This window comes from Apteryx mantelli, chromosome 39 (genome assembly GCF_036417845.1).
Source record: "Apteryx mantelli isolate bAptMan1 chromosome 39, bAptMan1.hap1, whole genome shotgun sequence".
NCBI lineage: Eukaryota > Metazoa > Chordata > Aves > Apterygiformes > Apterygidae > Apteryx > Apteryx mantelli.
Window position 1 is genome coordinate 228,396 of NC_090016.1, and position 13,574 is coordinate 241,969.

The 13,574-nt window shown below is 67.3% G+C and overlaps 2 protein-coding genes across 2 annotated transcripts in view; one reads left to right on the top strand and one right to left on the bottom strand.

Moving 5' to 3' along the window:
- NOP9 (NOP9 nucleolar protein) overlaps positions 1-211 on the top strand; it is a 3,986-nt gene extending 3,775 nt beyond the window's left edge. Inside the window, exon 3 of the mRNA XM_067314962.1 lies at positions 81-211. Within this exon, the coding sequence (XP_067171063.1) occupies positions 81-211 (131 nt within the window). The remainder of the gene's footprint in view (positions 1-80) is intronic.
- Positions 212-257: 46 nt separating this feature from the next.
- On the bottom strand, positions 258-9,038 carry LOC106484949 (phosphoenolpyruvate carboxykinase [GTP], mitochondrial-like). The gene is given in 14 exon segments (XM_067314994.1): positions 258-1,265; positions 1,268-1,354; positions 3,305-3,402; positions 3,502-3,637; positions 4,693-4,734; positions 4,865-4,901; positions 4,903-4,971; positions 4,973-5,043; positions 5,127-5,289; positions 6,319-6,512; positions 6,591-6,800; positions 6,886-7,091; positions 7,580-7,825; positions 8,846-9,038. Coding segments are annotated over 14 exon segments (1,962 nt in total). The 5' UTR covers positions 8,875-9,038; the 3' UTR covers positions 258-891.
- Between the last annotated feature and the right edge of the window lie 4,536 nt (positions 9,039-13,574).

Consider the following 13,574-nt stretch of genomic DNA (forward strand, 5'->3'; position numbering starts at 1 on the left):
TAACAAGGTGCAGCAACTGGTCAATGAAGACGTTGGGCAACAGAACGCAGTGATTGGTCAAGAAAGACGTTGGCCAACAGGTCATGAAGACCAACCAATGAAGATGATGGTCAAAAGGATGCGGCGATTGGTCAACACAGATGGTGGCCATCAGGTCACGGAGGCCACCCACGAAGACGTTGGCCAGTGGATCATGAGGGAATGTCTCTGAAGACGTTGGCCAACAACTTGTGCCAGTCGGTCAACGAAGATGGTGGCCAACAGGTCACGGAGACCAACCAATGAAGATGGCGGCCCAGAGGAGACAGTGATTGGTCAACAAAGACGGTGGCCAACAGGTCACGAAGACCAACCAATGAAGATGTTGGCCAACGGATCACGAGAAAAGGTCTCTGAAGACGTTGCCCAACAGATCACGAAGAAATGTCTTTGAAGACGTTGGTCATCAGGTCATGAAGACACACCAATGAAGACGTCGGCCAATAGATCATAAGGAAAGGTCTCTGAAGACGTTAGCTGGTCGCTCCATGAAGATGTTGGCCAAGAGGTCACGGAGACCAACCAACGAAGACGTTGGCCAACGGATCACAAGCAAACGTCTCTAAAGACGTTGGCCAACAGGTCACGGAGACCAACCAACGAAGACGTTGGCCAACAAATCATGAGGAAAGGTCTTTGAAGACGTTGGCTGGACTCTCCACGAAGATGTTGGCCAACAGATTATGAGGAAAGGTCTCTGAAGACGTTAGCTGGTCGCTCATGAAGACGTTGGCCAATAGATCATGAGGAAAGATCTCTGAAGACGTTGGCCAACAGGTTGAGGTGGTGGCCGCCCCGGGGCAGCAGTTTTGGGGGGCAGGGGGGGAGAAGAAGAGGAGGAGGAGGAGGCGCTCACATCTTCTTGAGACGCCCCTCGAGGGCCTCCAGCTCGGCCATGACCTCCTTGGGCAGGTCGGGGCCGAACTGCTCGTCGAAGTAGCGGCGCAGCTCGCGGGCCTCGCGCTCCCAGAAGGGCCGGTCGACGGGGAAGAGGTCGTCGTAGGCGGCGGTGCCGGCGGGCAGGCCGGCCAGGTCGAGGGCGCCGGGCCGCGGCAGCAGCCCCAGGGGCGTGGGGCGGGCGCTGGGCTCGCCGTCGACGCGCGCCGGCACACCCAGGCCGAGGACGCGGGCGTTGTGGCCGAAGCCCGGCCAGGCGAAGCGCCCGGCGCCGTCGCGCAGGAACCAGTTGACGTGGAAGAGGCGCGGCAGGCGGGCGCCCGCCCGCTCCCCATCGCCAGCCAGTGCGCCAGGTACTGGCCCGCGTTGTAGCCGAAGAAGGGCCGCATGGCGAACGGGTCGTGCATCAGCTGCTTGCCTGCGCCGGGCGGGGCCGGGTGGGGGGCGGGGTCACACGGTTAGGGGGGGAGCTGGGACAGGGGCGCCCAGGATGGGGACACTGGGAACACCGGGATTGGGGTTGGGGGGCACTGGGGACACTGGGATCAGGTTAGGGGGACACTGGGGACGCTGGATCGGGGCTAGGAGACACTGGGAACAGGGTTATGGGGTCACTGGGGACACTGGGATTGGAGCTAGGGGACACTGGAGGCACTGGGACCATGGCTAGGGGTCACTGGGGACACTGGGACCATGGTTAGGGGTCACTGGGGACACTGGGACTGGGGCTAGGGGACACTGAGGACACTGGGACCATGGTTAGGGGGTCACTGGGACTGGGGCTAGGGGACACTGGAGACACTGGGGGGCACTGGGACCAGAGTTAGGGGGACACTGGAGGCACTGGGATCAGGGCTAAGAGTCACTGGGAGACTGGGACCAGGACAAGGGATCACTGGAGATACTGGGACCATGGTTAGGGATCACTGGGGACACTGGGATCGTGGTTAGGGATCACTGGGGACACTGGGACCAAGGCTAAGGATCACTGGAGTCACTGGTATCAGGGCTATGGGGTCACTGGGGACACTGGAACCAGGGTTAGGGGGACACCGGGGTCACGGGGATCGGGGCTAAGAGTCACTGGGGAGACTGGAACTAGGACTAGGGGACACTGGGAACACTGGGACCGTGGTTAGGGGTCACTGGGACACTGGGGCAGGGCTAGGGGACACTGGGACCAGGCTCAGGAACACTGGGGGCACTGGGATCGGGGGCTAAGAATCACTGGGGAGACTGGGACCAGGACTAGGGACCACTGGGGAGACTGGGGGACCCGGGGATCAGGGTTAGGGGACACCGGGGACACTGGGATCGTGGTTAGGGGTCACTGGGGACACTGGGGAGACTGCGACCAGGGTTAGGAGGGCACTGGGGACACTGGGATCAGGATTGGGGTACTGGGGAGACTGAGATCGGGGCTGGGAGACACTGGAACCAGGGTTAGGGGTCACTGGGGACACTGGGGTCAGGCTGGGGACACCGGGGACACTGGGATTGTGGTTAGGGGACACTGGAAACACTGGGATTGTGGCTAAGAGTCACTGGAGACACCGGGACCTGGACTAGGGGACATTGGGGATACTGGGATCATGGTAGGGGTCACTGGGGACACTGGGACCGGGGCTAGGGACACTGGGAATACTGGGATCGTGGTTAGGGGACACTGGGGGCACTGGGACCGGGCTCAGGAGACACTGGGGTCACTGGGATCAGGGCTAAGAGTCACTGGGGAGACTGGGACCAGGGTTATGGGTCACTGGGGGTCACTGGGATCATGGTTAGGGGGCACTGGGGAGACTGGGACGGGGCTAGGGGACACTGGGGATCCTGGAATCAGGGTTAGGGACCACCGGGGAGACTGGGGGCACTGAAGTCACTGGGGCACTGGAGTCACTGGTATCAGGGCTATGGGGTCACTGGGGGACACTGGGACCGGGGTTAAGAGTCACTGGGGAGACTGGGACCAGGACTAGGGTCACTGGGGAGACTGGGGGACACTGAGACTGGGCTAGGGGACACTGGAGACACTGGGATCGGGCTAAGAGTCACGGGGAGACTGGAACCAGGACTAAGGATCACTGGGGAGACTGGGGGACACTGGGACCAGGGCTAGGGGACACTGGGGACACTGGGATCGTGGTTAGGGGTCACTGGGATCGGGCTAAGAGTCACTGGGGAGACTGGGGGACACTGGGACCAGGGCTAGGTGACACTGGGGAGACTGGGATCGTGGTTAAGGGTCACTGGGGACACTGGGACCGGAAGTTATGGGGACACTGGTGACCCGGGGGGGGGGGTGGGAGGGTGTCCCCGGGAGCCCCCCCACCCCCCCCACGCCGCGAGGGGCCCCGGCGTCCGGGCTCACGGCGTGCTCGGGCGGCGGCGGTGGCCTCGCTGCGCATGGCGCTGCCCACGAAGACGCCGTGGCGCCAGTTGAAGGCCTCGTACACCAGCGGCACCCCTACACCGGCAACGACAACACCCCCCCGTCAGGCGTCAGCGGCCGGGGGGGGGGGGCAGGGAAGGGGGGCGTGCCTTGGGGGGAAGGGGCGGGGGCTCACCGTGGGGGCGCCGCCCCCGAAGATGATGGCGTCGATGGGGACGCCCTGCGGGTCCTCCCACGCCGGGTCCATGATGGGGCAGTTGCGGGCCGGGGCGCAGAAGCGCGAGTTGGGGTGGGCGCAGGGCTCCGCATCGCCTGCGGGTGACAATTCCGCCGGGTGACAACGTCACTGCCGGGGTGACGCCATCACCCGGGCGACAGCGTCGCTGCCAGGTGACACCAGCACCAGGCAATGTGGCCGCCAAGTGACACCACCGCTATGTGATGCCACCACTGAGCGACACAGCCACTGGGTGACACTGCCACCGGGTGACACCATCACCAGGTGACACCATCACTGCCAGGTGACACCAACACCAGGCAATGTGGCTGCCAAGTGACACCACCGCCGCTATGTGACGCCACCACTGAGTAACGCAGCCACCGGGTGACACTATTGCTACCCGGGTGACACAGCCGCTGGGCGACACTGTCGCCACCGGGTGACACCATCACTGCAGGTGGCACTGCCACTAGGTGATGTGGCCACTGGGTGTCACTGCCACCACTGGGTGACACAGCCACTGCCAGGTGACGCAGGCAGCTGGGTGATGCGGGCCATGGGGCGACACCGCCGCCACCGGGTGACAGCGCTACCGGGCGATGCAGCCGCCAGGGTGATGCGATTGCCCAGTGACACCGCCACCGCTGGGTGACTGCCACCAGGTGACACAGCCACCGGGCGATGCGACTGCTGCCAGGTGACACCATCGCTGCCAGTGCACGCTGTCACTGGGCAATACCACCGCTGGGTGACAACGCCGCTGCCGGGTGATGCGGCTGCTGGGTGACACAGTCGCTGGGTGACACCGCAGCTGGGTGACACAGCCACCATGGCAACACGGCTGAGCGACACCACCGCCAGGTGACGGCTGCCAGGTGACACCGCTGCTGGGTAACACCATCACCAGGTGACACCGCCACCGGGTGTCTTACCGGGCTCCAGGACCTTGCCCAGCCAGGAGATGAAGGTGACACCATGCAATGCTGCCAGGTGACACCGCGACCGGGTGACACAGCGACCGGGTGACTTACTAGGGCTCCAGGGCTTGCCAAGCCAGTGAGGTGAAGGTGACGCCAGGCAACGCCACCGGGTGACAACCCCACCGGGTGACACCACAGCCGGGTGACGCCGCCGCCGAGGGTCTCACCGGGGCTCCAGGGCTTGCCGAGCCAGGAGACGAAGGCGACGCCACGCAACGCCGCCAGGTAACACCCCCACCAGGTGACACTGCGACCGGGTGACACCGCGGCCGGGTGACGCCGCCGCCGAGGGTCTTACCGGGGCTCCAGGGCTTGCGAAGCCAGGAGACGAAGGCGACGCGGGCGGCGGGCTCTGCTCCAGGCCCTCCCAGTAGACCGCCGCCGTCACTGGTCTGCCCCACGTTGGTGAAGATGGTGTCGCGGCGGACGGTGCGCAGCGCGTTGGGGGTTGGTGCGCGCCGACGTGCCCGGCGCCACGCCGAAGAAGCCGCTCTCGGGGTTGATGGCGCGCAGGCGGCCTGCGGCGAGAGAGGGGAGCGCAGTGGGCGTGCGGGGCTTTGGTTCTGCTCCGCCCCACGGCGCCGCGCCGCCCCACACGCACCGTCGGGGCCGAACTTCATCCAGGCGATGTCGTCGCCGACGCACTCGACGCGCCAGCCCGGCAGCGCCGGCGTCAGCATGGCCAGGTTGGTCTTGCCGCAGGCGCTGGGGAAGGCGGCCGCCACGTACTTCTTGCGCCCCTCGGGGTCCGTGATGCCCAGGATCTGTGGGGCGGAGAAGTGGGGCGGGGTTACGTTAGGTTAGGGGGCGGAAAACAGGGCGCTCCGTGGGGCCCAGGCGTCCGGGCGGGCACCAGCGTGGAGGACCTGGACCCTTCCCATAAGGCCCTGGGGAAGCCAGGAGGACCTAGGACCTGCCCCACAAGTCCCTGGAGGACCCAGGTGTCCGTGGGGCCCAGGTGTCCGGGGGGGCCCAGACCTGCCCCACAACCCCCCGGAGATCCCACAAGTCCAGGAGGACCCAGACCGCCCCCACAACCCCCCGGAGATCCACAAGTCCACGAAGGACCCAGACCTGCCCCCACAACCACCCCGGAGATCCCACAAGTCCACGAGGACCCAGACCTGCCCCACAACCCCCCGGAGATCCCACAAGTCCACGAGGACCCAGACCTGCCCCACAACCCCCCGGAGATCCCACAAGTCCAGGAGGACCCAGACCTGCCCCACAACCCCCCGGAGATCCCACAAGTCCAGGAAGACCCAGACCCGCCCCACAACCCCCCGGAGATCCCACAAGTCCACGAGGACCCAGACCTGCCCACAACCCCCCCGGAGATCCCACAAGTCCAGGAAGACCCAGACCCGCCCCACAACCCCCCGGAGATCCCACAAGTCCACGAGGACCCAGACCTGCCCCACAACCCCCCGGAGATCCACAAGTCCAGGAAGGACCCAGACCTGCCCCACAACCCCCCGGAGATCCCACAAGTCCACGAGGACCCAGACCTGCCCCACAACCCCCCGGAGATCCCACAAGTCCAGGAGGACCCAGACCCGCCCCACAACCCCCTGGAGATCCCACAAGTCCAAGAAGGACCCAGACCCGCCCCACAACCCCCCGGAGATCCCACAAGTCCAGGAAGACCCAGACCCGCCCCACAACCCCCCCACAAGTCCAGACGGGCCCAGACCTGCCCCCACAACCCCCCCCCCCAAGTCCAGACAGGCCCAGACCCGCCCCAGAGCCCCCCCGAACGCCCCCCCGCCCGGACGCCGGGGGCCCCCACCAGCAATGTGCTCGGCCAGCCAGCCCTCGTCGCGGGCCAGGCGGGAGGCGAATGCGCAGGGCGAAGCACTTCTTGCCCAGCCAAGCGAGTTGCCGCCGTAGCCCGCTGCCGAAGGAGATGATCTCGCGGACGGATGTTCGGGCACGTGGGCCACCAGCGTCTTCTCGGGGTTGCAGGGCCACTGGCTCACCAGGGGCTCTGTGCCGAGAAGAGGGTCAGCAAAGGAGGGGGGCCCAGGCGTCCGGGGAAGGGCAAGGGGGGGGCGTGGGACTCACCCCGTGAGGGGCAGGGGCCGCCCCACGGAGTGCAGGCAGCGCACGAAGTCGCCGTCGTCCCGCGCCAGGGCCCGCAGCACCGGGGCGCCCACGCGCGTCATGATGCGCATGGAGGCGGCGACGTAGGCCGAGTCGGTGAGCTGCACGCCGGCCTTGGCCAGCGGCGACCCCACGGGGCCCATGCTGAAGGGGATGACGTAGAGCGTCCGCCCTGCGGGGTGGGGGGAGGGCAGAAGTAGGAGCCATGGGGCAGCCCCACGGCGCGGCCCCCCCCCTCCCCACGGCGGCGTTCCTACCCTCCATGCAGCCGGGGAAGCGCTCCTGCACGGCCTGCTCCAGCGCCGCCGGGCTCATCCAGTTGCCGAGCTGTTCATCCAGTTTGCCGAGCTGGCGGGGGGCGCCGGGGGCTCCGAGCGGCACCGCGTCCCGCTCCCGCTCCGTCACCAGCACCGTGCGGCTTTCCACCCGCGCCACGTCCCGCGGGTCCGTCCGCGCCAGCCAGCTGCGGGGGGGGGGGGAAAATACGGCACGGGAGAACAGCCCTCGTTGTCATCCGTCCCCACGGGGGGACCTGGGCGCTCCGGGAGCACCGAGGGGCCCAGGCATCCTGGGCGGGAATCCCCCCCATCACCCCCCAACGGATCCAGGTGTCTGGGATGGGACCCTCCCCTCTACGATCTCCCCCCCCAGGAGCCCCCCATCACCCCCCAAGGACCCAGGTGTCCGGGACGGGACCCCCCCCATCACCCCAGGATGCCCCCCATCACCCCCCAAGGGACCCGGGTGTCCCCAAGGGACCCCCCCCATCACCCCAGGATGCCCCCCATCACCCCCCAAGGGACCCAGGTGTCCCCAAGGGACCCCCCCCCATCACCCCAGGACGCCCCCCATCACCCCCCAAGGGACCCAGGTGTCTGGGACGGGACCCCCCCCAACACCCCCGGCGGTTCCCCCCCCCCCCGGGGCCCCGGTGTCCGGGCGGCCCCCTACCAGTTGTGGTACTTGGGCAGGGGGTGGAGCAGCCCGTCGTCCTGCAGCCCCCGCAGCAGCGCGGCGCCCTCGTCCTCGGAGCCGTCGCACACGTGGACGGCGCGGGGCCGGCACAGGCGGGCGCCTTCCTCCACGAAGGCTCGAACGCGCGGCGGCAGCGTCGCCAGCGCCGCCCCGGCCTCCGCCTGCAGCCCCCGCACCGCTGCCGTCGTCGCCGCTGCCGCCACCACCGCTGCCGCCTGCCGCCTGCGCGGGCACCGGGGGGGGGGGGGCAGGGGGGGAGCGGGGAGGCCCCCGGCGTTGCGCAAGGCGCCCCGAGCGAAGGGCGCCCCCGCCCCGAGGCATGCTGGGAACGCCCCCCCCTCACGGTGCGGCCGCAGACCCTGACCCCGCAGGGGGCACGAAAACAGCAGGGGGCAAAGGCCGCTCAGTCCTGCCCGGCCCTGCCCCCCCCCTTCCTGCCCGGGGCCCAGGCGTCCCGGCTCTCCCATGGACCTTCCTACTCCTAAGGGACCCAGGTGTCCGGGTACCCCCTGCCCCCCCTCATCCCACCACCCCTATGGGACCTAAGCGTCCAGCCTGCCCCATAGACCCCCCCATCCCAAAGGACCCAGGTGTCCGGGTACCCCCTGCCCCCCCCATCCCACCACCCATGAGGGACCCAGGTGTCCGGGCACCCCCTGTCCCCCCCCCCAGTACACCTATAGGATCCAGGTGTCCACCCTGCCCCATAACTCCCCCCCCCCCAATCCTAAAGGACCCAGGCGTCCGGGTGCCCCCTGCTCCCCCAGTCGACCCAGACGTCCGGGCTCTTCACAGACCCCCCTAAGGGGGGGGGAACTAAGGGACCCAGGGGTCTGGTTACCCCCTGCCCCCCCATCCCCCTACCCCTAAGGGACTCAGGCGTCCGGGCACCCCCTTCGCCCCCCCACTACCCCTAAGGGACCTAAGTGTTCAGCCTGCCCTATAGATCCCCCCATTCCAAAGGACCCAGGCGTCCAGTTACCCCCTGCCCCCCCACCCATGAGGGACCCAGGTGTCCGGGTACCCCCTGCCTCCCTCACCCCCCTACCCCTAAGGGACCCAGGCGTCCGGGTGCTTCCTGCCCCCCCCCACTATCCCTATGGGACCCAAGCGTCCAACCTGCCCTATAGACCCCCCCATCCCAAAGGACCCAGGCATCCGGTTACCCCCTGCCCCCCCCATCTCCCTAAGGGACCCAGGCGTCCGGGTGCCCCCTGTCCCCACCCCCCCGCCCCCGCTCACCCCCTCATCCTCGCGATTGCCGCGTGCATCCCGGCGCCGCGCTGCCCGAGCCGCTCGGGGAAGACCCGGGACGCCGGAGCCTCCCCCCCCTTATAGCCGCTGCCGCCGCCGCCGCTGCCGCCGCCACAGGGCGGGGGGGGGAGGAAGAACCCGGGCGTCCGGGTCCTTAACCCCGCCGGCGCCGCCAGAGGGGGCGGGGCCGCCCGCGGGGGGTGGGCGGGGCCGCCCGCGCTGGGGGGCGGGGCGCCGGCGCGCGGCCCCGCCCACCCCCGGGTGATGTAACACCCGCGCGGCCTTGCTCAGCGCCGTCGCCCCGCCCCTGCCGCGCGTCACCGGTGTGGGGGGGGTGGCACCAAAAACCATTAAAACCATCTATCTGTACCATTATTCTTTTAATACCCGTTAATTAACGCGCTGACATCACTCGAAACATCCGTTTCCCCAAAACCACTATTAATTACTAACATAAAAAACTAATTATAATCAATCAATGTTAACAAACACTCTCAGACTTAACCATTACGCTTATGAACGCTAATTACAATTTTCCCCAATTAATTTCTGTATTTTCAACCATTTTTCTCAATCCTACGTTAAACCCTGACTGAAACTGGGGTTAAAACAGCGCTTTTAAACCTTTAACTGTGTCTTTGCTAACTTTCGCCGCTCGGGGAGAGAAGCGGCGCTGAACCGCCCGCAGCCAAACTGCTCTGTCCTCAACGAGTTCGGACCTAGGATCAATTAGCGAGCTGTTAATTGCTAATGAAGCTGGCAAAGAAGGGCGGTAGCGCTATTCCCCCGCCCTTTTCTTCCCCACCTCCCCCCGTTGGTGCCTACCTGAGCGAGCGGCGGCCTTCAAAGCGCAGCAAATGGGCGGCTGCCGCTAGAGTTGTCGCCGATTAAGGGTCGTTCGCGGCTCTTTGTCGGCGGCAGGGAGCCGCCCGCCTCAGCCCCTCGCGCCTGAAGGCGACAACAGGCGCCTCCCGCGCACGCGCGCGGCCGGTGGGGAGGGGCGGGGCCGCGCTTGGAGGGGGGCGAAAAGGGCGGGAAGGCGCCGCGCATGCGCATGGCCCTCGAAAAGGGCGGGAACACGCAGCGCATGCGCACCAGCGTCGAAAAGGGGCGGGCAGGGGATTTGCGCGCGTGCGCGGCGAGTGGGGAGGAGGGCGGGAAGGCGCCGCGCATGCGCACGGCCCTCGAAAAGGGCGGGGGGAGGGGGAAGGGGGAGTGTGCGCGTGACGGGAAAAGGGCGGGAAGGGACTGCGCATGCGCGCGGCCCTCGAAAAGGGCGGGAAAGGGCAGCGGGAAGGGGCTGGTGCGCATGCGCGCGGCCGTTAGAAAGGGCGGGAAGCGCGCTGCTCCCCTGCGCGTGTGGTAAAAGAGCGGGAACGTGAGGAGATGAAGGCAGGGGACGGTCGGGGGACGCTGAGGGCTGGAGTATCTGCGCGGTGGGGGCCGGGCGGGGGGGGCTAGGCAGGAGCTGGGGGTTGAGAGTGGCCGTTTTGGGGAAGAACGGAGGGGATTTACCCGTAATTAGGGGCGAGGAGCGCGTCCTCAGCCGCTTCGTCCCGCTCTCCGCCTCCCCTCGCAGGCATCCGGAGCGAGCCGCGGCGGCTGGGGCGAAGGCGCAGGCGGCTGCTGGGAGTGACGGATGCGCACGGCGGCGCCACTGGCCAGGCCGGGGATAACGGGGAGCGGGGGGGGGGGGGGGGGGGGGGAAGCGGTGCCGTGTGTCGCTGTGGCCGCGTGGTGGCGCCCTCGCGTGTCGGCGCAGTGGGGGGGGTGTCCCGGGGCTGGGGGGGGGATATAGGGGTCCTTGAGGGGGGCTCTGGGAGGCCATGGGGGATATGGGAGGGTCTAGGGGTGATGAGGATCCTGGGGGGGGGTCACAGGGAGCCCGAGAGGTGCTTGGGGGGGGTCACAGGGGCATTGGGGGGGCCTCTGGGAGGTCCCAGGGGATTTGGGGTCCTGGGGGTGATGTGTGGGGGTTCAGGGGGATCCTGGGGGGTCCCAGAGGTGCTGTGGGGGGGATATAGGCAGTCCCAGGGGTGCTTGGGGGGGAGATGGGGGTCCTGGGGGGGGTCTGGGAGGTCCCAGGGGGGTTGGGGGTCCTGGAGATGATGTGTGGGGCCCGAGTGGGGGCTCGGGGGGATCCTGGGGGGTCCCAGAGGTGCTGTGGGGGGGATATAGGCAGTCCCAGGGGTGCTTGGGGGGGAGATGGGGGTCCTGGGGGGGGCTCTGGGAGGTCCCAGGGGGTTTGGGGGTCCTGGAGATGATGTGTGGGGCCCGAGTGGGGGCTCAGGGGGATCCTGGGGGGGTCCCAGCAGTGCTGTGGGGGGGATATAGGCAGTCCCAGGGGTGCTTGGGGGGGAGATGGGGGTCCTGGGGGGGTCTGGGAGGTCCCAGGGGGTTTGGGGGTCCTGGAGATGATGTGTGGGGCCCGAGTGGGGGCTCAGGGGGATCCTGGGGGGGTCCCAGCAGTGCTGTGGGGGGGATATAGGCAGTCCCAGGGGTGCTTGTGGGGAGATGGGGGTCCTGGGGGGGGAATCTGAGAGGTCCCAGGGGATTTGGGGGGGCCTGGGGGTGATGAGGGGACCTGAGTGGGGGCTCAGGGGGGTCCCAGAGGTGCTGGGGGGGGGCTCTGGGAGGCCCTAGGAGGTTTTCGGGATCCCCCCCGAAACAGGGCCCTGCCATCCCTCAAAAAACAGCTTCATCTTTTCCAAAACCGCTAACAATCCGCGATTCTCTATTTTTATCCTTGCTGCTGTCACTTCCATTGTTCGAGGCACTATTAATACTCGCGTTGTCCCAGCCCGGAGCATCCCGCCGCCCGCCTGTTCCCTGCTCCGGCGGCTGTTCCCAAGGTTTGCCGACTGACTCCGTCCCCTTCCCTGAAACGCTACCGTGCTTGACGCCTTTAACACCCCTTTACCTGCCTTTTCGGGGGGGTTTGGGGGTGGGAAAGGGGCCCCCAAACCTGCTCTCTTGCCCCAATCCCAGCCCCTGTCTCCCTTCCAGGACAGGCCTGCCCCTAAACCTGCCTGAATGAGCTTAAAAAGAGAAAGAGTAAAGTACCATACTTAGGATTTTTTTCTTTAAAAGAGTAAGAACAAACAAAATGGAAATGAGAGCAACAAAGGGTCTGAAATTATCAAAGAATTGGGTTAAAAAAGGGCAAAATGGGGCCCCCAGGCGTCCGGGGGCTCCCAGGGGACCCAGGTGTCCAGGTTCCCCCCCCCACAGGGGGCCCAGGCGTCCGGGCAGCAGACAATAGGCAGGTGCTTGGGGCGGCGCCAGGGCAGAACAATGGCCAGGTGACATCAGGGGGAAACCCCCGGGGGGAGGAGGGCCCAGGCGTCCGGGCGCCGTTCCCCGCCTTGGCAGACAATAGCCACCTCCTGGGGGGGGGAGAGGAAAACAATAGGAAACCCCCCCCCCCCCCATCGGGATCCCCTCGACCTGGCTATTGTCCGCCCGGGAAGGCCGCCCGGACGCACGCCTGGGTCCCCTGAGGACAGCGGAGCGAGGCCGCCCGGACGCCTGGGTCCCTACGGGGGGGGGGGGGAGGAGGGGGCCGCCCGGACGCCTGGGCCCCCTGGAGGGGAGGGGAAGGGGGATGGGGGAGCCGGACTCCTGGGCCCTTCCCGCGGCTCCCGGCTATTCTTAGGCGGGTTGTGGGGCGCGGGCCGGGCCCATATAAGGCCGGGGCAGGGGGAAGGTGACCCCCGGCCCCACGGGCAGCGTCATGAGCTGATCGGGTGTCAACCAGCGGGGGGGGGGGGGGCACCCAAAAATATCCCCGAATATCTTCCCCGGGGGAGGAGAGGAACAAAGGGAAGAAGAGAAAGGAATGGGGGGGGGGGATGGGCCCGGACGCCTGGGCCCGCTGCCTGTGGGGGGGAGGGTGTGCCCGGACGCCTGGGCCCGCTGCGGGGGCGCCCCCAATGTTTGGGTCACCCGCAGTAGGGGGGGTTGGTTGGGGTTGGGGGGGGACACGGAGCAGAGCCCCCCCCCCCCGTCCCGGACGCCTGGGCCCCCCGCCACGGCCACGCGCCCGGGATTAAGGGACCCACCTGTCCCCACTTTGTGTGTCCCCCCCCCCCCCGCTGCCACCTGTCCTTTGTCTGTCTGGGCTCCCCCCCCCCACACCCAACAGGGGCCCAGGCATCCGGGCCCCCCCCCCCCGGCAGGGGCCCAGGCGTCCGGGCGCTGTTTCCACGCTCCTTTTGTCTTGCCTCATCCTTCCTGTAATAACCAGCATCCCTTGTCTTGGGGGGGGGGGCAGGTATGTGGGGCTGGGGGGGGCCTTATGGGGGCCCTATAGAGCTCTGTGGGGCCGGGGCAGAGCTCCTATGGGGCCGGGGGGGGGGTTTATGGGGCGCTGTGGGGACGAGGGGGGCTGTGGGGAACCGTGTGGGGATGGGGGGGGCATGTGGATCCTATGGGGGGCTCAGTGGCACTGTGGGGGTGTGGGGGGCCCTATGGGGCTATGGGGAGCCCTGTGGGGCTATGGAGACCTCTATGGGGCTATAGAGACCCTGTAGGGCTGTAGGGAGCCCAATGGGGCTGTGAAGGAGCCTATAGGGCTGTGAAGGATTCTATGGGGCTATAGAGTCCCTATAGAAATACAGAGAGCTCTGTGGGGCTGTGAAGGATCCTACGGGGCTGTGGAAAACCCTATGGGGCTATAGAGATCCTATAGGGCTATGGGGAGCTCTATGGGGCTGTG